Here is a 25,826-nt window from a genome sequence, read left to right as displayed (position 1 = left end):
CCGAGGCAAGAACTCCTCCTAAGAGGAAAGCATTTGGGAAAGAGACCATGATTTGTGACAAAGCCTGGGGGTGCTGGATCAGGGGAGGGGGAAGCTGAGCCCCTCTCATTGCACCTTGGGTCCTAAGGAGAGAGAAGGGAGACAAAGGCTGCATTTACCATTTCACTAAGTCTACCACTGACCAGCCCTTCTTTTCTTTCTCCCTCTTTCCCTTTATCCACACCCCACACTCTCCAGCTTTAACCTCTAATTCAGTGTGTCCCAACCCAAATCCAGAACCTTTCCCCAAACCACTTCCTCTCCCCCATCTTCCTCGTTCTTGACCAAGGAGCCTCCCTTTTCCATCATCCAAACTTAATATCTTGCAGTCGCCTTTGACCTCCTCCATCTTTCCTGTCCCAAGTTTCTTGCCTGGGTTCCCCTCTTCCCAGCCAACCCCTCCAGCACCCCCCGACTCCAGTCCGGAACCTCAGAGCAGGTGATCATCAGCTGCAGCTACTCGCTTTACCAGCCCTACACCCCCGAGACCCTGAGGAGGTTGTTAGCACAGGCTCGGGTTCTCTGTAAGGTTTTTTGGCTGTTTTCGAAGGCAGACTATGGTATCTCGTTCCTGATTAAGTTGCTTGAATTCCCACCCAAACCTTCCTTGCCAAGGCCAGGATAGCTCTACAGGAAGGGAACATGGCCCTTCTCCTCAGGCCCCAGGCAGGCTCTAAGCCACTCCTCAGCCGGGCAAGACTTTAGACTCATTTCCTCCCCCATGAGCACTTAGATTAAACTTCCTCCTTCCTTATGAGATTGTTTAACAGGGCAGGGAGAGTTGATAGCAAACTTCCTCGAAGGAGGGGCAGAGCCTGCGCAGGGCAGGAGCAGCCGGCCCACTGGCTGCCCACAGCACTCCGTCTCACCCTCTGTGCCCACTGCATCTAGAGGAGGGCCGCCTGTGAGGCCACTACCCCTCCAGCAACTGGGAGGCGGGACTCTCAGAAGCTGGCCCAGGGTGGCAGTCAGCTGGGTCAGGGACCCACGGCACCTGCTGGACCACCTCGCCTTCTCCATCGAAGCAGGGAAGTGGGAGCCTCGAGCCCTCGGGTACGTCCCCCCCAGAATGGAAAGGGCTATGCCTCCAGGTACACAAGATTGAGAGAGGGGAAAATGGAGGTGGGGAGGGTGGGAAATAGGAGTGAAAGAGCCTGAGATGGAATGATGAAAGGAAAAAAAGAAGGAAACCACATAATCGAAGAGATTCCTGAGATCAGACTCAGGAAGGCAAACAGATTTCATCTGAGGCACAATGCCTGATCAATGAAATTAGACTGTGGTAAGAAGGATTCTGGGGCTGGGTTCGGGCTCAGGCAAAAGCATGCTATGATTGATTAGCTATGTCTGCCCTGGGCACAAGAGGGAACTGTAGGGCATGCCAGCCAGGGATTTGGTAACCCACACTGCAGGGTTTTTTCCTTAACTACAGGGGCCCCCAACATTTATTCTTTCATTCACTCATCTATTCATTCAAAAACACACATTCCGATGATCAACAGTGAGCCACACAAATATTTGAAAAATGAATAAAAATGAAAGGAATGTTGTTCTTTGGCCCCAAATCTCATTTTTCTCATAAGGTAATGATCTGAAAAGTCATGAGGTGCATGGACTTGAGAGATTTTCTACCTATGTAATGTTGAGCTAGTCCCTTTCACTAAGACTCGGTTTCCTCATCTGTAAAATGGGAGAGAGAGTCTGAATATCCCCTATCAATCCCTGAAGTTCTCGTTGTCTACACAACTATGATAATCATCACTAAAGTACATAAAATAACATGTATGATGTGCTAAGTGCTCTCCATATAATAACACATTTAATCTTCCTATCACCTCTACAAGGAAAGAACCATGATTATTCCCACACTGCAGATGGGGAGCCAAGGTACTGAGAGATTTAGTAACTTGCCCAGGCAATCTGGCTGCAAAGCTTGCACTCCTGCCCACTATGCCACACTGACTCTACGCTGCAGTGGATTCTAAGTCCATGGCTGAAAGTGGGCTGCCTGGGTACGAGAGTGTCCTTCTAGATGATTCATCCAGTGAGCACTAATTGGGCAGTTCCTGCATGTCAGGTAAACAAGACACAATGATTAATAAGACGAGGTATCATACATGGTTATAATCAGAAAGGGAAAACTTGCACAGATAGTCATTTTCAAAACAGTTTTGACATACGCCATGGAGATAGCCTGGGAGTCAGGGCAGACTTCTCCCAAGAGAATGCCAGGTCCTTCAGGAGTGAAGGGTAGGGGAGGAAAAGATTGGGTCAGTGGAGAATCTCTGAGAAGGGGGAATAGGAGGAAAGAAAGAGGAGGGCAGAGTGGCTCAGGCAGGAGAGGGGTAGTAGCTGGTGGTGGGAGGTGAGGTCAGTGAGGTGGTCGCGCCCAGGTCTGCACGGGCTAGGGAGGAGTTTGCCATTGCTCAGCATCTGCCCAAATCTGCGCATCTACCTGTCTGTCCTTGGGTTTAGGGTTGAGGGTTTAGGGGCTTCTGTATTATGGTCATCATGTGCATACATCTTCCTGAGCTCAACTCCATCTTTACACACAGACCCTGCTGCTTCCCATAGGAATGTTGAAGCCTCCAGAACCCAGGGGCCTAACTTCCTCATTGGCACTTCCCTGGGGTGGGGGATGTTCAAAGTCATCATTTGCCAACATTTCCTGGTGCTGGGGCAGTTGCTCCTCCTTGGAGGAGACCTACCTGTCTACTACTGGCAGGCCTGGTGAGACTTCAGGTGGGCAGCCCACAAGCCTGCCTGGGGAACTGGCAGCCCCCACCCAGCCTGCAGTCCCAAAGGGCAGGTACCCTGGAGAGGAGCAGACGTTTCCTAGATTTGGTGCCAATCCCTTGCTTCTGGAGGCTCAGAGGTTTGCTTCCCCAAGGAGGGGCCTGGGGAGACAAAGACATTTGTCTTTCAGGTTGTGGGGAGAGCAACCCTGCCTTTGGCATTCGAATCCCAGTTCTGCCCTTTTCCCAGCCAGGTGACCTTAGGCAAGTTGCCTATCTTATGGGCTTGTCTGAACCTCCCTTATCTCAAAAGAATGAGGACTGTAGAAAATTCCTTGGGATTTGACAACGTGCATTTTGAAAAAGACAATGTGTGTAAAGCACCTATCATGATGCTTGCCACGTAGTAGGTGTACAATATAGGACAGTACTGTTGTCCAAGCTGTGCACCTCCCATGCACCAGGCAGTCTGCATGGAACTGGACATTCAGAAATGATCAGACACTATCTCAGAAAGTTCACAGCCTATCAGATAAATTAGTCACATCAATGATTGAGAGTAAAGGGAGTCAGGGACTGCACTGTACAAGAGATGTGAACAAGTTATATGTGATCAGTACAAACAGCAGTCCCCATAATGGACAATGCATATGGAGGGTTGATTGTGTCTATAGAATGGTGCCGAGTACTGTACATGGATTAGCTGGTTTAAATACAGTATCTTTGCATGGAAGGTCTTATCATTCCCATTTTGCAGATGAACTACTGAGGCCTAAGGAGGTGAGGTAACCTGCCCAAGGCGGCAAGGCTATGAATGGTAGAGAGAAGCTTTATGGCCAGGCAGTCCAGCTCCAGGATCCAGGCTGTTGGCCACCACACTCTTCTCTCCTGCCCACACGCACACACATCACAGCGACAGTGATCCAGGCCTGCACAGGCCGCAGAAAGGGGACCTCACAAACGAGGTCACATTCCACAAAGTATGGGATTCCTCTGGCGAGGGGAGGTGAGGGCAGCCCTGGTGGAGAAAGTCCCATGAGCAGAGGCATGGAGCTGGGAGCTGGGAATCACCCAGCAGGGCCAAGGAGAGGCTGGGAGCCAGGCACAAAGCCAAGACCTTGGACCTTTCTGCAGGTACAATTGGTTCTGTGTTGGAGGAATATTCTGGTGAAAATGTCAGGAGCAGTGTGGCTTCTGGTATGGAAGCCATCAGGAAGGAGGCTGTTGCTGAAGACACAGAGAAAAAGCCAAGAGTTGGCCTGATTCTTTAGGTCCCATGAGGACTGAAGTGTTCAAACCTCAGGAGGGAAGGAGTAGGGTGGGAATGTAATCCGAGTCTTTCTTGCAGATGTAACCGTAGTTTGAAATGAGAAAATCATGCATCGGGTAGAAATATTCTAGGTGCAAGTGACAGAAACCAACTCAAACCAGCCCAACAAATGAAGGACATGTATTGACATACACAACAGGAAAGTCCAGAGATAATTCTAACTTCAAGAAGGCAGACCTGGGGGCTAAAATGACACGCCCAGCACTCTGTGTCTATGTCTGGGAGCCTTTTCTCCATGTTGTTCTATGCTCAGACAGCCTGTACTCATGTGGTGGCAAAGACATATATAACATCTCCAGTTCGGAGTCATCCCAACTTAGCCTCTCCAGCAGAAAGGCAGCTCCACTCTCCTGGAAAGTCCTTCAAAAGTGCTAGGAGGAGACGAGGCATGGTGGCCCACGCCTATAATCCCAGCACTTCAGGAGGCTGAGGCAGGTGGATTACTTGAGGTCAAGAGTTTGAGACCAGCCTGGTCAACATGGTGAAACCTTGTCTCTACTAAAAATACAATAATTAGCTGGGCATGGGGGCAGATGCCTGTAGTCCCAGCTACTGCGGAGGCTGAGGCAGGAGAATCGCTTGAACCTGGGAGGCAGAGGTTGCAGTGAGCTGAGATTGCCACTGCACTCCAGCCTGGGCAACAGAGTGAGATTCCATTTCAAAAACAAATGAACAAAAAGTTCTAGGAAGGCTCTGGTCTTCTTGGCTTGGGCCACCTGCCCATGTCTGACCTCATCTCTGAAACCCAGAGATAGATCACACTCATCTGCTAGGCCAGGACCACAGAACCACTCCTGGAGTCAGAGAAGGGAGTAACTGCCTGAGAGGGAGGAGTTGATTCCCAAAGGAAAATTAGGGTGGTCAGCAGAAGAAGGGGAAACAGATGTCCACCCCGACTCCAACTGCCCCTACTTTATTAAACTACTGTTAGCCAAGTCACAGATGGCAGTAACACATAAGTCATTCTACCTATGTGACTCTGGACCAGCCACTTACTCTTTCTAAAGCTCTTTCCTCACTGGTAAATGCAGTTAAGAAAAAGAATCTGCCAGTAAGATTGTTGGGAGATTTAAATGAAAAGACACAGGACTTAATATTGGCAGAATACTAATAATACTTATTAGAATTATTATTGTGATTGTTATTAAGATTATTGCTTCTTCAGTGAGATCTCCTGATCCCGTGCCTTCCCAGGCAAGACTTATCTCCTAATGGCTTCCCAAGCCACTGTTGACTTCGTTGTGGAGGCAGCCATGTTGGCTAACTAAAGAGGTCAAGACCCAGCTGTCTCAGATGGAAATGAATGAATTACCCACTGGGCGGGAGGTGAATCTCTTCATGCTTCATGCTCGACCTGCTGAAGTGATTCCGATAGGCCAGCAGCAGGCCTGCAGGGCCAGAGGGTGAACCCAGATACTCCACGCAGCCCCACCCTGATCCAGTTAGTTCTCTCTGGAGATGCACGCCCAGCTTTCAGCAAAGAGAAATTCTGGGGCACAAACTGGCCTCTGGGGTTAATGGACCTGAAGATGTCCAGTATCCTGAGATTTCCCCCATCCCCTCAGACACTGGAGGGAAGGGAAAGGGCTGTGTGTCTGTCCAGATGGCTTCCTCTCTCTCTAGCTGCTCTGCTAGGATCTGGAGGAACCCATTTTCCATGTGGAGCACACCCTCTTCTTCAGCCTATTTCTGCCTCCTTGAGAAGGGGGATGGAGGGTTCGAGGACCATCTCCAAGGGAGAGGGCAAGAAGGCCTGCTTGATTAACAACTGTTACTTGCAGAGCACTTCCTCTGTGCCAGGGGCTGGGTTTTGGGTGCATTCTTGCCTTTAATCTTCACTAAATTAGAGATCATGATGGCCATGTGAAAGGAAGCTGAGGCCGGGAGGGGACTGTGTCCACACTCCCATGGCAGGACCTAGATGGGCACCAAAGCCCCCACTCTTAGCCACCATGTTATACAGACTCCAAATTCCCAGGCCACACGAGGCCTCTGCAAAGTGGAAGGGTGCAAATATGACTGGAGATGCCACTTACTGAGGGTGACCTGGGGACCAGGTACTGAGCGTGGCACCTTCAGAGGTTGGTCTGTCCGGTGAATGGGAGGAAAGTCTCCCTAAAACCTATCTGAGGAGAGGGGAGAGGAGAGAGGTGGCTGACCCCTGCCAAGTGAGCAGAGCTCATGGAGCCACTCCCCTGAGGAGGGTACTGGCTGGTGAGAGACATGGGGGTGCAAGAACAGAATCTTAGAAACTCACTCTTATCCCATGGGAGCCTCCTTTCTCCCTCACCTTGGCAGAGCAAAGCCAGGCAAGCCGAAGCTCAGCAAAAGGAACACCTGAGGCCCGGGTCCACCTGGAGCTGAAAGAGGCCACACCTAGGGCAGAGGTGGGCAAACAACAGCCCACAGGTCAAATGCAGCCAGCCACATGTTTTTATAAATAAAGTTTGATTGGAACACAGTTACATTTATTCATTTATATATTGTCTGTGGCTGCTTTCCTCCTACAAAGGCAGAGTTGAGTAGTCGTAAAAGAACATATGGCCTGCCAAGCCCAAAATATTCGCTATCTGGTCCTTTACAACTTGTGCTTGAGTTGGGCAAAGTGGTTAAGAATGTGGTCTCTTGACACACATCGCCCGGGTTTATTTCTGGGATCTTTTCTATCTTTGACTCTCACCAGCTATATGACTTGACCTCTGTGCCTCAGTTTCCCTTACTTCTTCATTGAGCTGTTGTAAGATTAAATTAGTTAAAATAAGTCAGAGTCTCAGGATAGTATCTGGCATGTGGCATTTGTTGTCTTATTCTGGGAAGCACCCCAGGAACTTGAGGAGTAAAAACCCTCAGAATCCTGCACCTTTTCATATCTTCTTGCATTTCCTGCCACGCAGCTCTGACTGGCCCAATAATTCTACCATTGGCCACAGCTGGAGAAAACCATTAACACCAATAAATAAAATTAAAACAGGGAATAATGGGCTTATTTCCTTCCAAAATAAATGTCACTGGAACAAATTGTTCAAACCACCAGTCTTATTGTTTATGGATTTATTCGCTGTTTATCTCCCCCTCTGTATTGGTGACATGATCAATAATTGTCCATAAATATTGGGTGTTTATAAGAAGGACCATTTAGAGCATGAATGGAGCCCTCTGGTTACTTTGATTACTTCACACAGGCCTGGGCCACAATTGCGGGTGTTCAGGATGGCTTTTGGGGATGATGGGAGACTCACAGCAAGGGACAACTGGGGCTGGGCAGGGTTGCACACCCCCTGGTTCAGGGCAGGACCCATGGCAGTGCTTTGACTCACGTGCCTGCATGCCTACATGTGCACCTGTGTGTCTGTTAATATGCCAGTCACTTCCAGTCTCTGAGTGTCTCTGTTTCTTTTTCATTCTGCTTGTCTCTCTACCTCAGTCTTTCTCTTTCTTCTGGAGTCTGTCTCCCTCAGGCCTGTCACTATCTCTGTAGAGTTTCTGTCTTCCACACTCATGCACACAGAATTCACCCCCTGCAATGAATCCTTGCTCAAGCAACATTGCTGGTAGAGACAAGTGGAGCAGAAAGAAGCCTGAAGAGGAAGAACTGATAGAACTTCTCTGCCGCTAGTGACCACACTCTGTCTGCAGAATTTCCCAGGATAATGAGAAAAATAGCCGGACTTGAATTTCCAGAAGAGACTAGTCAGGTTCTAGACTCTGAGCCTGTCTTCTGGGCAGACTTCTACTTCGGAGAAAAATGTTAGGAATGAGGTGAAAAAAAAAAAAAAAAGAAGTCATTTAGACGGAGGGAGCAGCTCCTAGCTTTTTACCTCCCAGTTTCCTTTCCCAAATGGTAACCCACTTCCTTCCTTCCAACAACATTTACTGCATACCTACTGTGTGCCTTGGTGCTAGCATCTGGCCGCAGATGAAGAAGGCCTTTGAGAGCCACTCCCTGGAGGGGAAGCTGGCCTGAAAATCAGGGCTGACTGTGAAGGCTGACAAGGTGCCTTCATGGAGAGATTCACAGAATGCCGGGGAAGGGCCAGGAGCCAGGATTTAAGCAGGGAAAATAGCCACTTATTTCTCCACCAGGGTGCACTGCTCCACGCTCTCATCCTGGAGAGACGGCATCTCTTTCTCTATTCATCATGGCTCTGGGACAGGTCATGGTTGAGATGAAAGGCCCTGTGTACAGAAGGCCACAGGCAGCAGGAAGGCTGACATCCCAGCTCCTGTAGGGCCTTTAAGAAATGTCACAGACCGGCAGGCAGAAAGATGCTGTGATGGCATTTTGGGTCTGCAGAAAGAACAAACATCCGTATAGGAATCGTGCCCTGGAGGTGCACTGGCGAGAGGCAGCAGAGTGAATAGGGCCTATCAACAGGGAAGAGACAAGTGGACCCTGCCAGGCTGGCGAACCCCTTCCAGACAGGTGGCCTCACTGCCCAACACCCCTTCCAGGACAGGTAGATAGCGTCACCTTCTTTCCACAAAGGAAAGAAATCAAAGCCTGGAGAGATGTGGGGAAAAACACAACAACTAGTAAGTGGCAAACCCAGGTCTGTCTGATCCAAAAATTCGTCCTCTTTTCCCAACATCACAGACTTTCACTGCCTGATTCTTTTAAGACTGAGATCACATGTACTGCCCCAGCTGCTCTGCCCCTGTATTTGCATCTGCTGGCAGGACACGTCTACCACAGGAGGGATGCACCATAGAGGTTGAGGATGGGACCTCAGCAGCCCCAGACTTATTGCATCTAGCTTAGCATCTCCAGGGAGAAGAGAGCCTCTCTCTCCCCAGTTTCCCATACATCAATCGCAGGGCAAAGTCTGGTTGGCCTTGCTTGGATCACATACTCACTCCTGAACCGATCACAGGGAAATTGCGAAGCTCTGATTGGCCAGACGCTTATGACAGGGCAGGCTGCCATAATGGATGTGCCCCCATCCAGGACCACAGGTAGGTGTTGAACCTTGACTCAGAGGGTCAGGGAAGGCTTCCCTGAAGTGATTTCTCCACTGAGACCTGAAAGATAAGTAGGAGTATTCCAGACAAAGAAATAGGAGAACGGTGTTCAGACAGAGGGACTCGGAAGTGCAAAGGCCTGGGGCTGCTCCAGAACTTGTCTTGCTCACAGCCATATTTCCCCGTCTTCCCAGGGATGCTCAGAGAATGCTTTAGAAATGAGCCCTACAACTGACTGTGTGGCCTTAAACAAGTGACTTGCCCTTTCTGAACTTCAGCTTCCTTCTCTACCTGGTGGTTTAATCATTCTAACCTTCCAGGACGATGCAAGAATTCAATTCATTCCGTTTCCAAATATTCATCCAGCACTTCCTCAACGCCCCACAGCCTAGGCCTGCCATTGAAAAGAGAAGCTTGGGGCTTACACGCATGGCTGACCTGCAGCCAGAAATGAGAAGGGAGCCATGGCGAAGGGCAGGACAGAGGGAGATGTCCAAGGACAGTGAGGATGGACAACGGCAGGAATGGGGTGGCTCGCAGTGATTCATGCCTTCACCAACCCCACCTTGTCCCCAGCCCTGCCCCCTCGCCTTCCACTGCCACTTGCACACACACCACCCCAAAGCTGACTTAGCCATGCTAGGCTGGCTAGGTAAGCATCCAGGCCACTAGAACTTTTCTCCTCGTTCCTTTGCTGGGCAACTTTGTAACCTGAATAACAGGTTGGGACAATCTCCAACAGGAAGAAGGAGAAAACACACTCTTTTGGGTTTGGGTGGCTACAGAGGGATTCTTGCTCCACCCCGCGTACCTGTTACTGTACCTACGTACCTGCTCTTTCTCCCTCCCCACCCCAGCAGGCCAGTCCTGGGCCCCAGCTCAAGAGCTCTCACAGGCTGCCAGGGTGAGCAGGCTAGAAACTCAGGACACCAGGTAGCCCTGCAGGTGCTGGGTGGGCAACTCAGCCCAGAGGAAGAGCAGGCTCGGGAGCTCTCACAGCCCAACAGGGACTGGCCCCCGGCCCTCTCCACCCCACTGCCCTGAAGCCAGATTTCCTGCTCAGCATGGACAAGACAGCAAGAGGCTAGCCCTCTGCCCAGGTGTGTGTCCCCTACCCTCTGTCTCTGTCCCTCTCTCTCTTGTCAGTCTCTGAGTGTTTCTCTCTGAATCTGTGTGCGCATATTAAAAGTACTTGTTCTGTCTCCCTCTTCTCATTCTCTCTCTCTCTCTCTCTCTCTCTCTCTCTCTCTTCCCCACTCCCCCTTCTCTCCCTCTCCCCCTTCACCCCTGTCCCAGACTGGAATGTCTCTGCACACCCTCTGTGAATATTCATGTCTGTCTGTCCATCCAACCCCATCTGTCCGACCCTGTCCCTGTCCTTCCATCCTGTCCAGCCACCGACTCTCCTGGCTTATCTAACATGGGGTTCCTCCCAAATGTCTTTTAAGTCTCATCCAGGAACCTAGGTTCTTGGACTATAGGTCACATCCGAAGCACAGTCATGATAATAATATATTTTTTATCTGGAAAAAAAAAAAAGCTGGTGATCTGAATTTCAGGAAGTTAAAGTTCCACAATTTGTCTGTAGGTAGAGCCAAGTGACAGCCCGGTTTTCTAACCTGGAAGGCCCTAGAGGAGTAGGATCAGGGTGGTGGGAGGACTTTTCAATTCACAAGAGGAGGTGTGGTTTTGTAGTTGCTGTTGTTGTTATTGTTGCTTAAACATTAACGACTGGTCCAGACAGAGCACCTCTCAGTGTACATACAGGAGGGCCAAGGAGGCAAATAGACTTGCCCAAGGTTGAAGAGGGTGTTGGGGGCTGTGCCAGGCGTGAGCCCAGTCTCCTGTCTCAGGTCTCAGCCTTTGGCAGTTGAACTTTGGAGACCATGTCTGTTGAGATGGATTTTTAAGATAAAGATTCTGGGGTGGGAGGGGCAGGAAGAGCTGTGGGAGAGGTCATCACAGTCAGAGAAGGTTACCTGCTGCCTTGGACCTGGTGTGGGAAGTCTGGGACCAAAGACCTAATGTCCTCTAAGTCTCCACAGACCTCCTGGGGGTTTCAAAGCTGCAAATCACTGGTAACTGCTCAGCACCTGGAGGGTGACACAGGGGGAGGTGGAGAGAAGGATGACCCTGCTCTGCTCAGAACTGAATAAGGGAGGAAACATTGGTTTCAATCCTCCTCTGAGATAAGAATTCTTGGCAGTGAGACCCCAGTAGGGCGGAGGAAGGGGGTGTCAGGAGTGTTCAGCAGCTGGAAACCTGCATCCAAATTCTGGCTGTCACCCTTGCAAGCCGAATAACCCTGGGCTTAGCCACGGTGAGTCTTGCTTACTCATTCCTAACATGGGGGCTGTGAGGATTAAAGAGATAATGCATAGATGGCACCTGGCACAAAGTCACCTGTAATATGTGAGTTGTGATTACTGTTTATTTTGGTACAATAAACAAAGATCGCTTGGGCTTCTGCTCCCTGATGGTTTCACTGCAGCTAGCTAGCTCAGCCTCGCTGGCTGGCTGGTAGGAAGGAAGGAGAGGAAGGAGGGCCAAACAGATGGATAAAAGGATAGATGGACAGGTAGATAGAGGATAGATAGATGGATGGAAAAATGAATGGATAGAGGATGGGTAGATGGATGAATGGATGGATGGATGGATGGATGGATGGATGGATGGATGGATGGATAAATCAACTGATGGATTGTCGGATGGATGGGTGAACAGATGGATGAACAAATAGATAGATGGATAAGTGAATAAATCAAATATTACAAAAGACAGTGGCTTACCAGACTACACTTTCCTCTATTTTCTGCACTTCAAAAAAACATGGCGAATTGAATATAAAATTCCAGGGACAAGAGTGAAGGAGAGGTGGAGGCAGACAGAAAAAGAGGAAAGTTGCCCTCTTGTTCATATGGCAGGTGGTGACGAACCCAACTGAAAGAATTATGATCTCCCCAGGTAGAAGTCCCTGTCCCTCATCTTCAGGCCTGGTCACTTGCAGACCTGATGCCAGTTTCCAACTGGATTTTCTTCTCTTCATAGGTGGAAGCTGACCCCAAGCCACCCTTCACCTGGACAGGATGAGAGTGTCAGGTAGGCTCTGAAATTGGTTTTGGAGGCATTTTTCTGTCAGCTGTGTCCACCCGTTCTGGGCTCACAGTGATTTGGCTGTATCTGTTCTCAAATGGTCAGGCCCAAATTCCAGGAGGAAAGCAATCCAGGGGAGCCTGGAGGAGTAGAAGAGGTGACTTCCTGTCTCTAGGCTGAAGGGCAGGAGGAAGTTCTGCACAGAGGCCCCACCTGGCTGGGATCATTGAGAGTACCCATGTTGGAAACCCTTGGCCTGGTTGGAAATTAGAGACAAAAATATTTACCTCGAGGAGGGCTATTCTAGAATTTTTACACCACAGGGCTGGGCACAAGGGAGGCAAAGGCCTTCTAGTCCACACCTTCATACTGTAACCCCTTCTGTACAGAGAGGGAAACTGAGGCAGCAAACAGGAAATGCACCTGCCTCGTTTACATTCCAGAACAGCTGTAAGGAGTCAGGAGCACGGGGTTTTGAAGTCAGCTTACTTCTCTGGGTTTAAACCCCACTTTTGACACTTACCAGCCAAGTGACAGTGGGGAAGTGACCGCCTCTCAGTTTCCTCATAAGTAAAATGGGAATAATCAATAGTATCCAGCACACAGGGTTACTCAGAGAATGAACTGAGATAATGTATTCAAAAGTTGCTCACATGGTGCCTGGCACAAAAGTGAGTTCTGTGTGAACATGAGCTGATACTCAAGAGGAATTCTGCGTGCCTAGAGCCATGCTGTGCCATTGAAGACCACGTCCCGACAGACCTGCATCCCGCCCCACAGGACCCAGCGGGCCTTCTCCCCAGCCTGAGTAGTCAGAGACTAGTTCAAGGCTCTAGAGCTGAATTCAGGGCTGAGGAGCAGGGGAGATGCCGACAGGGAGGTCAGAGGGAGGGGTGCCACAGCTGGGCCTGCGCCTCGAGGGTCACAGCAGAATGGGTGGGTCTGATTCAGAAGGTAGCAGGGATGTGAAATGGAGCCTGCTTTCTGGTCCCTGTAAAGAAAGGGAACTGCAGGTGGCTCATCCCCATGTGTGGCGTTGTTCCCCAATCACATAGGGGAATCAGAAAGCAATCTGGCCATGAGGCAGGGATCAGGGAGCTGTGGCTTGTCTGGAAGCTGCACAGCAAGTCCAGTGTGCAGTTATTTGTGGAGGCCTTGAGGGAGAATTGATGGAAACTGTGGGGGGCGGCCCCAACCTCAAGCCACTTGGAGGCTGCCTATTTTTGACAACTACAATATCCCTGTCAACAAGCTCAGGGGCAAGGGTGTTACCATGTCTGCTCTGTGCCTGAGGGACTCCAGCTCAGAGAGGCTGAGCTCCTGCTCAGAGTCACACAGCACTGCTGGCTGCCCTGAGCACTGGCCACAGCCTTCTTTACTCCTGTTCCAGAGCTCCCCTCCCAGAGTCCTGCCCTCCCACTGCAGTTCTCAGGCCTCCCCTTAAGGGGCTATAGAAAGGTCCAGAATGCTGGCCTCATTGCTAGAGATTCTCTCTCTCTGGAGGGCTAAGTGGAGCCCAGGCAGGAACCTTTTTAACTTTCTCTCCTAGGGGACCCACTTGGGTAAATGTTGCCACATGACCTGGCAGCACAATCTCACCATCTGGCCACTGGACAAATTCACACATGGTCCCATGGTCTGGTCCCCAGCGTGGATGTGGTCTGAGCCTATAGCATGGGGTCTGTGCAGTTCGGGAAGAACTCACACGTGGTCTTGCGATGTGGTCTTGGCTCTGTGGTCTCCTGGCAGCATCCCCTTGCTCGGCAGGTGTGCTTCGCCTCCTGGCCCTCATCTTTGCCATAATCACGACATGGATCTTTGTTCGAAGTTACATGAGCTTCAGCATGAAAACCATCCGTCTGCCACGCTGGCTGGGTGAGTGGGGCTCAATGCTGGGGGCAACAACTGCAGACCATGCCTGGAGGATGAAGACATATTCTTCCCTCCATCCCTAGGTGACCCTGGAGACATGACAAGCTGTGCCACCTTTGGGACCCCAGCCATTGCAGGGAGAGGGGGCACCCCCAGGCTGCCAGGAAGGGTAGAGTCCATGGGGAACAGAGGTGCATTGCAAGGCCCTGGGCAACACATGTGCCCACATCGAGGACCACTTAGAAAAGGTGACCCCAAGAAGGAAGGAAAGAAAGGAAGAAGAACAGAGGGAGGAAGAACAGAAGGAAGGGAGGTGGGAGGAAGGGAAGAAAGAAAATCATGTATTGAGTGTCTTCACCTGCACCTACTGCTCCCTCTTCCTGTATCTCTTCATGCAGATCCCCCCGACCTGCCACCCACCCTCCCGCCTGGCTCCTTCTCTGCTTTCCAGTCTCAGCTAAGGTTGCACCCCTTCCTCCTAGTTTAGCTTCTCTCATGTCAGGCTTTTTCCATCAGAACACCACCATTATCTGTCATTATGGTTTTTATGTTTCGTTGTTTGTTGCCTGTCTCCACACCCTAGAATGTGAGCTTCCTGAAGACAAGGATTTTATGTTGTGTGCATTCACCTCTCTAAGTGCCTGGCACAGAGCAGATGCCTAGTAAACATTTGATGAGTGAAAAAAAAAAAAAAAACAGGTGGATGGGTGGATGGATGCATGGATAAATGGATGGGTGGATGGATGGGTAGATGGCAGAATGAGTAGATGGATGGATGGGTAGATGGAGAGATGGATGGATGGATGGATGGATGGATGGATGGATAAATGGATGGATAAGTGAAGAATGGCTGAGTGGATGGGTGGATAGATAAATAGATGGTTGGATGGGTAGATGGAGGGATGAGTAGATGGACAGATGAAAGGGCAAATGAGGAGATGGGTGAATGAATGGGTGGGTGGAGAATGGATGAGTGGGTGGGTGCATGTGTGAATGGCTGGATGGATAGATGGAAAGATAAGCAGATGGATGGGTTGGGGGAGAAGGGATGAGTGGGTAGATGGAGGGAAGGGTGGATGGATGGACGAGTGGCTGGAGAAGGGATGAGTGAGTAGATGGATGGGTGGATGACAACATAGGTAGATGGTGGGTGGGTGGGTTGGTGGATGATGGGTGGGTGGACAGATGAATGAATGAATGGATGGACAAGTGGAAGGATGCTGGATGCTAGCTGCTTTACATGCATAGTCTCATTTAACCTGCACAAATGTCCCACAGAGTGATCTATGGCATGGTTGTGGAATGGACTCAAGCACAATCCTTGATGTGGTTTCACGTGTGTTCTGAGAAAACAGAAGCTTGAGGAGATTTAAAAACTCACCCAAGTTCCTCTTGGAGATATTAGAACAAGAACAGGAACCCAGGTGTTCCAGGTTCAAATCCTTTCTGATCAAAGGAAGAAGTGAAGGGAAGGGATTTGTATCTCTGGATTCGTCCCGTTTGAAGACCAAGAACCACCTACACTGACATCTTCACAAACATCACTGACCCAGGCCTCTCCCAGCTTCCTAAGGCAGCAAGTAAACCAGTCTTGAACATGACCCCACAGTGGAGTGTCTGTGATCCCTTACCTTGTTTGCTTCTAGTCAAGCGTGTTCCACAGCCCATGCTGAGATGATTTATAAGTTTATATAGATGCTTGGTGGCCACCATGTCCCCACCACCTCCCCAGGATCGCTGTTTTTACAAACTAGACAGTGATGTGGCTGCATTAATGGCCTCAAAGGTGAGGGGCCCAGGTCAGTGTAGGAGGCTCAGGGGTGTCCTCTAGAGGAGAGAGCCCCAGCCCGAGGTGGGAAAGGGGTAGTAATTGAAAAGAGACCCAGTAATTATTTGTCTCTCAGTATCCAGCTACTTGAGGTTTGACAAGTCAACACCTCCAACCAACCATCATCAAGTGACTGCTGGGTTTCGAACTCTGTGTTCGGCCCCAGAGACCCTGAATGAGGAACACATAGCCCTGCTCATGGTCTGAGTCAGAGAAACAGACTTGATTACAGCATGTAGAAAAGTGAAAGTGCATTAACATGATGCAGAGTCTCGAGAAATGTTTACAGTAGCAGGAAATGTAACCAGTGGGAAAGATGGCCAGTAAGAACCATTTGTGTTTCAGCACTGAAGGGGGTAATTTTCATTTACTTCAGAGGTTCCTAACCTGGGTGCACATACCCTCATTTTATTATTTAATGCACTGATATAGAAGCACATATATTACTATAGCACAAATTTGGTTTTTGTTTTTGCAAAATATATTACATTGATATATAATTGGTTTCCAATTTATTTTACTTTATGCATTTAATAACACAGTCTGTTGGAGTATAAAGTGATAAGTGTCTCAAGGGAAGTGAGAATAACTTTATTCTGAGGGGAGTTCACGGCTTTTCCAAACTGCCAAAGAGAATCATGGCACAGAAACCAGAATAAGAACCCCTGTGCCTGGAAAGTTAGACAGGGTTATTTCAGATGAGAGTGACCAACTCAGCTCTAACTGGTTTCAACAAAACATGTCTTGATGGTCCATTACGGGCATCTTGTGACTTCAGGTGTGGCTGAATCTGGGAGTCTCCCATGAAGGTCCCAAAGCCGGTCTCTCTTCTTTCTACATCCCTGGGCTCTGCTTGTTGCTACTTGACCTCAACAGGTTAGGGCCTCATTCCATGGGCAGCTCTCTCTCTAAGGCAGGCATGGTGGTTTCTCTCCTGATGCTCATCTTCTCACCTGGCTGAAAAAGCACTTTCTCTCTCTCTCTCTCTCTCTCTCTCTCTCTCTCTCTCTCTCTCCCCTCTCTCTCTCCCCCACACAGCTATATATCAACATAGGGAAGTAGGGAAGGGCTCTGTCTCCAGAGGAATGTGATACTATGATTGACCCAGCTTGGGTCTCATGCCACTCCTGGGGCCTTGGAGGCAAGGGGTAGGGACATTTCCAGATGGACAGCCCCTGAGAACCAAATGGAAAGTGTGTAAGTGTTGGGGGGTTCCCCCATAAAAGGAGAGCTTCTTCCCCTAGCATTTCTGCTTCCTCTGGAGGTCCTGTCCTCCAGACGTCACTGCTGGCATGGTGGGAGATACGATGTAGAACCAGCAAAACAACTAGGACGTGGTATAAGATGTCAGGAAGTGGTCAAGGGCCCTAGAGCGAGTGCAGACAGTATGCAGTGCGGACAGTCAGGAAAGAGACACCCCAATATGGGCCAAACACCCACAGCAGCACAACTGTACCCTTCACTGGGGCCCAGGGGCCAGGCACTGGGCTCGGCCCTCACAGAGTGATCTCACTGGGCCCCCTCCACAGCCCCTTGAGGGTGGCTGTCATCACATGTGCCATCTTCATGTGCCATCAAGGAAACTGAGGCCCAGGGAGGTTAAATGTCTCATGCAGTCATATACTAGGAACTAGAGCACAAATTCCAGTGGGTCTCAAACAGTCCAGCTTCTTTTGAACCAAGGGAGAGTCGTGTGTGTGTCTTGTACATGTGTATATGCACACACATGCGTATGTATGTCTGCATGTGTGTGTACACATGTCTGTATGTGCACACGTGTGTCTGTATATGTGTGCATGTCTGTGTCTGTATGCATACATGAGTGTCACATATATCTGCATGCATGTGTGTGCATGTGTATGTGTGTGTGCATATGTGTACACATGTGTATCTGTGTATATGTGTGCTGTGTGTGTATGTATTTGTGTGAAGGGGTGACAGTGGCAAGGGATTTTTAGTTCATTTCAATAGTGCCAATTTAAAGCCCCTTCTTCCCACTCCCCAGCCCCTAGCCCCCAACCTCCCTCCTGCAGGAGGGTCCGAAGTGCTTTTCCTCTAACCAGATTCTGTCTTCTCTCCAGCACCACCATCCACCAAGGAGATCCGTGAGTATCTGTGCAGCTCCACACCTCCCCCAAACTCATCCACTCACCCCCTGCTCCCATTTGCCCTAGGGCAAGAAGGCCCAGGGCCCCTGCTACTAACCCTGCAGGTTCCCAAGAAACCTGGGCTTCCAGATTCTTCCCGGTCCTCTCCTTCCATGACCCAATGGTGCCTTCTAAAGTCCCTAAGCCCTGTGGTAAGGGTGGCCTCCTCTCAGCCATTCAGACTGTAGGGACACAGTTCAACTCTGCCCCTTCTTCAGTTCCCCTGCTGCAGTCTGGACCACACCCTGCCCCTGCCCATCTCCTGCCCCCGACAACCCCACACAGCTGGGAGCCCAAGGGCCAGGGATGAGCTCCTTAACCCTATTGCAGTGACCCCAGGCTTGGCTCAGGATTCCTGCTGCAAAGTGCCAGAGACCATGTCAGGCACTACAGGGGCCCCAGAGACAAACAGAAGGGGTGCTGATTGTCTGTTGGGGTGGAAATGTTAGACCTGCCAAGAGAAGTGGAGAAAGTGCTCTGGGTTCCAGGAGGGGCACCCCCTTCCAATGGGAGGATCAGGGAAGGCTTCTGGGAGGAGGTGTCCTCTCTGCAAAGGCCTAGAGGCAAGAATGCTCCAGTGGAGGCCTTGGCTAGAGAGTCAGGACAAGGAAGGGAGGGAGAGCTGTGATTATGGCAGTAGTAACATTGATTGAGTGCCTATTATGTGCCAGACACTGGATTCAGAACTTCACAGGCATCTCATGCAATCCTACATACAACCTTATGTTGGTGCTATAATTAGCCCCTTTTGTAGATAAGGAAACTAAGACACTGAGAAGTGAAATCTCTTGGCCAAGGTCACATAACTATAAGTGGTGAGGCAGGAGTCAAACCCCCTCCACCATCTAGTCCCAAGCCCACCCCCTCAACCCCTCTTTGCAAGAGGCAATACCTCCAGGCCCTCTCCATTTCCTTCTCAACATGGTGGTGACTCTGAAGAGGGCTGTGGCTCCTAAAATAGGATTTTACCTGACTAAGAAGGACATGGGTGCCCCAGTACACTGCAAGGTTACAGAAGGCAAAGACAATATGAAGCAACACAAATCATTCACCCTACACCCTTAACCCTAGCTCCCTGAAGCCTCCTCAGTCATATTCTGAAGTGAACACAGAGTGTCACAGCATCTTGTTGCTATCAAATGCTTAGACATCACCTGCTAGGGAGATGGCAAATTCAAGCACACATGCTGCTTTCCACCCTGCCTGTTCCCATAGCAGACATCTCCAATCGATCCCAGCATTCTTTCCCTCCAAGCCCATAGGCAGACTTGAGAACTTTATCATTAAGCCTTTAACAGGAGGTCCACATTGACATTTAAGAGGAAACCTGTTTGACAACCCTGATCTAAACCAACTCCCTGATTTCACAGTTGGCAAAGATAAAGGGAGCAATTTCTGGCAAGCCACAAAGCAGATTAATGAAAGAACAGCCTATTTCCTGAATGCACCCCTGCCCTAGTGCTCTTGGTAGCACACCAGCTCCATGCCCTGAGCAACAGCACAAGGGTTCCCAGGGGTCTCAGGGATTGAGGCAGCTGATGGGAGCGGCCTTCTATGCCAGAACCCAGAGAGCAAATCTCCTGCCTCCCAGAGGTTGAGCCCCCCTTGGCCTCATCTCCCTTCGTCCAGCAGCATGACCGTGAAGGCTGGATGGTCAGAAAATCAATGCTGGAAAAGCCTGCTTAAGCCAGCCTGTTGACATCAGGTTTATCAGACTTAGCTGCAATTGATTAGGCTCTGGGCAAACTCCAGAAGTGGTCCCCAGGGCTGGGAATGATCTCCCTGCATAGGTGAGACTCTCTGGGTGAGGGGTGAACGTGGCTGGAGGTGGGACCCCAAGGCTGTAGGAGACCAGGAGCCACGCCCTGGCTTCCCTCCCCAGCATCGCTCCTCAGCCAATCCCAAAGGTGGAGGCTGGGCACCTTTCATAGGGATCCTGCGAAGAAGGAGGAGAAGGGGAGTTGGTCCACCCCCAGTCCGGCCCTCTCGCCCCTAAGCCACAGGCTTGGATACCCACTCTCTCCTGAACAGCCCTTCACAGATGCCTCTGCCCCCTACCCACTCTCTGGGTGACAATGTCATGGTTTGAGTTCAGTCCCACCCATCAGGTGTGTGTGCTGAAACCAGGAGAGGGGAAACCCCAAACAAGCATTTCCTCTCAGATTCTCAGGGTTGCCTGCTCAGTGAAGGGAAACTAAGCCAGCAGGGTTCCCTGGTGTGGGCTGCATTTGCTCCTAGAAGGGGCACCTTTACCTACAAGCCTGGCACAAGTGGGTTGTGCCCCCTCCAGAGGGGTGCATTTTCCTGATTCACATAAAAGCTCCTTATAGACCAGGGAAAGCCCTGGAAACCACATGGTCCCTTCCAGCCTCAGGTGCATCCTGGCCCAAATGTTGTATGTGTTATGCAATGAAGACTATCCAGTGCCTACTATGTGCCAGGCACAGGAGTTTTCAGGATGAGTCAATAAGATAATAAACATAAAGTCCTAGCCCCAGTGCCTTGCATGTAGCAAGGTCTTGGCGTCTGCAAGCTTCCTTAAGGAGCCTGCAGCTTTGCTCCAAAGCACACGCTGGCAGACCTTGGCCAGACGCCTGGCACAGGGGCTGGGGAGGGAAAGGCTGCCCAACCCCCGCTTTCCCTTAGCAGGTCAGCATTCTCCAAATCCATGTTTACCCAATCCTCCCTAATGCTGCCTTCCAAACTGTCAGCTGGTGCTAAAAAGCACACATTAGGATGAATTAGAACATGCCAGGCTGCAAGGGCGGATGTCATCCCAGCTGTCAAAGAGCACATTGAGAGCTCAGCCGCTCAGCCACATCTCTAGGTACCACCAGCATCTCTCCTCAGGCATGGACCTCCCCAATTTACCCTGTGAAGGCTGCATGGAGAAGATGTAGGTCTTAGGAACAGCCAACATCACCAGAGGTGCCACTTAGTGAGTACCCAGTGGGCTCCCAACACCGTGTTGAGCTCCCAGTGGGAGAATTGGAACCCTCTGCCTGTTCTCTGTTGTATCCCAGTGTCAGGCACTTAGTAGATGCTCAGGAAATGAGTGATAAATGAATGAATGATGAGAAGAAGAATAGCCAGTGTGTACTGAGCATTAAACCACACTCATGTATTCCTCACAACAACCCAGTGGGGAGGCACAACAGATATTCCATTTTGCAGATAAAGTGGGGTGCAAGGAGGTTGAGAACTTGCCCAAGGGAACCTGGCTAGAGAGAGGTGCTCCCACCCATCCCACCAGAGTCCCTGGGAGTTCTCAACAGGGGCCTCTGGGGACTCAGAAGGCTGCCGTGGCCCAAATGAGAGGTTCTCAGGAGAGTCCCTTCATCATGGTGACTCAGGTTTACTCTAGTTACGTTTACTGAGGGTGTCCTGCTAGGGCTGGAGCTGTGAGGGAAAGCCCAAAAATTAATTCTGGGCTGGTCCTGCGTGCTCTGGTGGGGGCCGCATTGGAGACACCATGGAGCACAGAAGGGCGTATCTCCCAGACTTTGCTGTCAGCGAAGGCTCCCCCAGAAAGAGGCTCCGAGCTTCATCCCAAGCTGCACCCTGGCCCTAGCCCCGGCCCTCCCCTCCCCAAGCACCTCCCGAGCTGCTGCCCACCAAAACTGGTCTCTTTCCTTCCCAGAGGTTGTAAAGTACAAGTGTGGCCTCATCAAGCCCTGCCCAGCCAACCACTTTGCGTTTAAAATCTGCAGCGGGGCAGCCAACGTCGTGGGCCCTTCTATGTGCTTTGAAGGCCACACGTAAGTACCTAAGGGGCAACTAGGTTTCTTTTATTTTATTTCATTCATTCATTAAAAACTGCAGAGGCTGCAGGGGCTGGCCTGTGAGACCAGCCCACAGCTTCCCTTTCACTCTGGGTGTGTGAGGCACAAATACAATAATTGAAACAGTTCCCACATCCGCCAGCACCTTGCCTGGTGCTTCAGAGCATTTCTCATTCATTCCCCCGACATCCTGGGAGGTGGAGCTATTACTCCTGTTGTAAAGATGAGGACAGTGAGGTGCAGACAGGGTCACCTGCCGAGTGTCAGGGCCAGGATTTGACCTCAAGTCTAACAGCCAAGTTGCTGGGCTTCCCATGAAAGGAGATGCCTGCAGAGAAGGTTCAAGATCCTGACTCAGGCATCAAAGCCCAGATATAGCAGGCACCAGGGCTTCCGCCCAAGTACAGGAGAAAGGCTGTTTACCCATCATCCAACTAAGACAGTAAAGGCCCTGGGACGGCAAGTGCATCCTACGAAAGAACTCAGGGACGGGTGTTTAAACTAGTATTCTGAACCTAACCACAGTCTGTTTAGGCAAAACAAGGAACTGATGGGTTCAAATACCTAAAAGACCAGGGGTGGTAGGCAAGCTTCAGGACCAGCTGGATCCAGGGATTCAAACAATGTCATCAGGGCTGTCTCTCATCCCATCTTCAGCTCTACCCTCCTCTGTCTAATAGCTTTGCTTTTTTTTTTCTACTTGCAAGGGATTCCTCCATGTGGTTAAAAAGAGAGACTGCCAGCTGGTTTGACATATTAGCCCAGCTTAGCACCCTAATGGGAAAAGAGCCTTCCTGTCTAAATTATCCCTGCAAAAGTCCCAAGCCTGTGTTTCATTGACTGGCCTGGGTCACATGACCAAGCCTAGCCCAGTGTATTCATCCGTTTTCAGGCTGCTGATAAAGGTATACCCGAGACTCAGTAATTTATACAGGAAAAAGAGTTTAATGGACTCACAGTTCCATGTGGCAGGAGAAGCCCTACAATCATGGTGGAAGGCAAAGGGGGAGCAATGACATCTTACAAGGATGGCAGCAGGCAAGAGAAAGAGCTTGTGCAGGGGAACTCCTCTCTATAAAACCATCAGATCTCGTGAGACTTACTCACTGTCACAAGAACAGCACGGGAAAGACCTGCCCCCATGATTCAGTCACCTCCCACTGGGTCCCTCCCACAACACGTGGGAATTCAAGATGAGATTTGGGTGGGGACACAGCCAAACCATATCAGCCAGTAACTGTAGGTGGGGATGTAGGATGCTCTGCTTGTCCAAGCCTGGGAGAGAGAGGTCAATCCCCGGAACCACCTGGCCTGTGCGTGGAGAAAGACAGTTCTCCCACCACACATCCAGAGACAAGGGTGTGGATGCTGGGCCAGCAGGAACACAGCTGGGCCACGTGGGGACTCAGACACCCCAGGATGGTGGCAGCCTTCTGGGTTCTGCCTCCTCCCAGCAGCCAGGCCTCACAGCATCCGGGTGGGCTGGCCCCGCCTCCAACACCTCAGAGACCCAGGCGGGGACCTCGCCTCTTCTCTGAGCAGGTTGTTCTGGTCCAACATGCCTTGAGAAACTCTTTAGAGAATCCAGCCTACCACTAGTTTTCAGGAGAAAACAGATGGTCCCAGTTATTCCATGTGTTTCCCAACACTTCCGCATTGCTTATGTGGGCCCTTGCAGAGTTCCCCAGCTGGGAGAGCAGAGTGTTCATTCCACGCTCGGGACCGACTGTCATATTTCTTCTTCATTGTCTTCAGGATCATGAGTCCTGTGAAAAACAACGTGGGCAGAGGCCTAAACATCGCCCTGGTGAATGGTGAGTTGCAGATCCATCCCCCAGACAGTTCCTACCCAGCACCAGGGAGGGTAGGGGGTAGCGGCATATTCATTCAACCAACATTGGCTCAGCTCCTACCTCATAGCAGGAACGCCCGTAGAGCTCAGGAGGGGAAGTGTGGCTGGCCTGGGGGAACAGAAGTTCTCAAAGACCCACAGAGCTGTAGAACCACAGAGCTAGCCAGGCCCCTGCCACATGCTCCTATCTCAGGAGGACACACTTCTCCTATGGAACATAGGTGAAACATGACCCCATCCTCAAAGCCACTCTGCTTAAACCAACACAAATGAGGATGTGGGGACAACCAATGACAGTGCAAGATCACGTGCTGAGTATACACCTTCATTCATTCATTCATTCATTCAACAAATACAGGCAGCAGCTACTGTGGGCCAGGCCCTGTACAGGACACTGGGGGTCAGCCAAGAACTAGAAAGGCCCTGGCTTCACAGCCTCCGTAGGTATCCGTGAAGCTCACAAACAATCTCAATGTGGTGAGCCTCTCTGGAGGGGCAGGAAGCACAGCTATGGGAGCTAGGATGCAGAGCAGGGGACAGACCCAGGGTGGTTCAGGGGAGGCTTCCAGCTGAAGGTGATAGCCAGCTGAGGTCTGAAGGATTGTGGGCACTGGCCAGGAGAAAATTGGGGAAGGCTCCTTCCAGGCAGGGGCAACACAGTGCAGGGAGGAGGAGGGAAAGGGAAGGAGAGAGGTTTGCCGGGCAACATGGAGAGGCAAGGCTGGGGAGAGAAGCAAGGCTAGAGGATGAGGAGCTAGCAAGCCTGCTAAGAAGTGTGATTGGAAGCCGAGAGCAGTAGGGAGCCATGGAAAGGCTTTGAGCAGGGCAGGAGGGGCCGGGCCTGCATTCTGGAAACCTACCTCCAGCTTGGAGTTGGGGGGCTGGAGGCAGGGAGACCACAAGGGAATCCATGGCTTTGATAACCCTGCATCTCCTGCAGGACACACACTTAAACAGGAGGCCAGAGGGCCACCAAGCCTGAAGTAGGGACACGTTTCAGGAGGGAGTGGACTTACAGGGTCAGGTAAGGACCAGGTGGTCTGGCCCCAGCCAAGACCTCCTCTCTGCCTCTGTTCTTAGAAAACGAGGGCCATTTCCTGGCTGTAAGGGCCACTTCTGGGACAAAGGTCAGGGCAGGATGGGGAAAAGGTGTAAGGGATGCTCAGGGAGGAACTTGTTGAGCTTGTGGGTGGCAGGACCACATGAGCACACTTAGGAAGGAACAGGGTAAGATGGGAGCCCCGGCCTTGCCAGCTCCAAGCCCCTGCAATTTACCACAGAGAAAGCTTTTTCTCACTCTGCCAAGAAACCCTGCTGCGTCAGGGGAGAAGTCGGGGCCTGGAGCAGTGATGGGGCTGTTCCTGGACAGACGGGAGTCAGAGGACAGCCCTGGCCAACTTCCTAGGAGCCCAGGAAGGGCCAGGGCAGGGAGAGGCAGGAGGCTGAGTGGAGCCGTTCCTCTGCAGATTTGAGGAGGGCCCAGGCCTGTTCCACTCCAGCCTCAGTGAAGTGGCTGCAGGGATGGTGGCTCCCTCCTGCAGGAAGGGTGTGCCCAGGCTGGTCTCAGAGCAATCTTTCGTGCACGCCAGACCCCAGAAGGCTGTAGGAGCCTCAGCTTACATCAACACTCCCATCCATCTGCCCTCACCCCACAGTGGGGGCGGGCAGGAAATGGCGCAGGCTGCAGCTGACCTGGCTGAAACCTGCTGACTTTCTCCTAAATGGATCCCACCTGAGAAAAGCCTTTTGCATATTCTCCAATGAGATGGCCCCAGACTAGGCCTCTTTCCCTGCCTCTCACAAAGCCGAAAGGATGAAAATAACCATCGATGGCAATAAAAACTAGCATTTACTGGGCACTCACTGTGCTTTTTCATTTAACCCCATCACTGTGCTAGGCTGGAGCTATGCTCAATATCCCCATTTCCCAGGTGAGAAACCAGGGCTCAAAGAGGTTAAGTAGGCTGGGTGCAGTGGCTCATGCCTCTAATCCCAGCACTTTGAGAGGCTGAGGTGGGTGGATCACTTGAGCTCAGAAGTTCAAGACCAGTCTGAGTAACAGTGAACCGCCCCCACCAATCCGCCCCGTCTCTACAAAAAGTTAAAAAATTAGCTGGGTGTGGTGGCACACACCTGTAGTCCCAGCTACTCAGGAGGCTAAGGTGGGAGGATTGCTTGAGCCTGGGAGG

General features: G+C 50.9%; 1 protein-coding gene across 3 annotated transcripts in view; it reads left to right on the top strand.

The window, feature by feature from the left end:
* The first annotated feature begins 871 nt into the window (after window positions 1-871).
* The window catches only part of LOC105482976 (FAM3 metabolism regulating signaling molecule D), a 33,779-nt gene continuing 8,824 nt past the window's right edge, over window positions 872-25,826 (top strand). The window contains exons 1-6 of one of the 3 annotated variants that reach the window (XM_071091986.1): window positions 872-1,130; window positions 12,112-12,162; window positions 13,924-14,031; window positions 17,938-17,961; window positions 21,644-21,761; window positions 23,541-23,599. In XM_071091986.1, the coding sequence (XP_070948087.1) occupies window positions 12,150-12,162; window positions 13,924-14,031; window positions 17,938-17,961; window positions 21,644-21,761; window positions 23,541-23,599 (322 nt within the window). In that variant the 5' untranslated portion in view covers window positions 872-1,130; window positions 12,112-12,149. Of the gene's footprint in view, window positions 1,131-9,931; window positions 10,164-12,111; window positions 12,163-13,923; window positions 14,032-17,937; window positions 17,962-21,643; window positions 21,762-23,540; window positions 23,600-25,826 lie in introns of those variants that run through there. The other 2 variants (XM_011743519.2, XM_011743525.3) reach the window with 2 other exon arrangements.

This window comes from Macaca nemestrina, chromosome 2 (genome assembly GCF_043159975.1).
Source record: "Macaca nemestrina isolate mMacNem1 chromosome 2, mMacNem.hap1, whole genome shotgun sequence".
NCBI lineage: Eukaryota > Metazoa > Chordata > Mammalia > Primates > Cercopithecidae > Macaca > Macaca nemestrina.
This window is presented reverse-complemented; position numbering and strand designations above follow the sequence as displayed.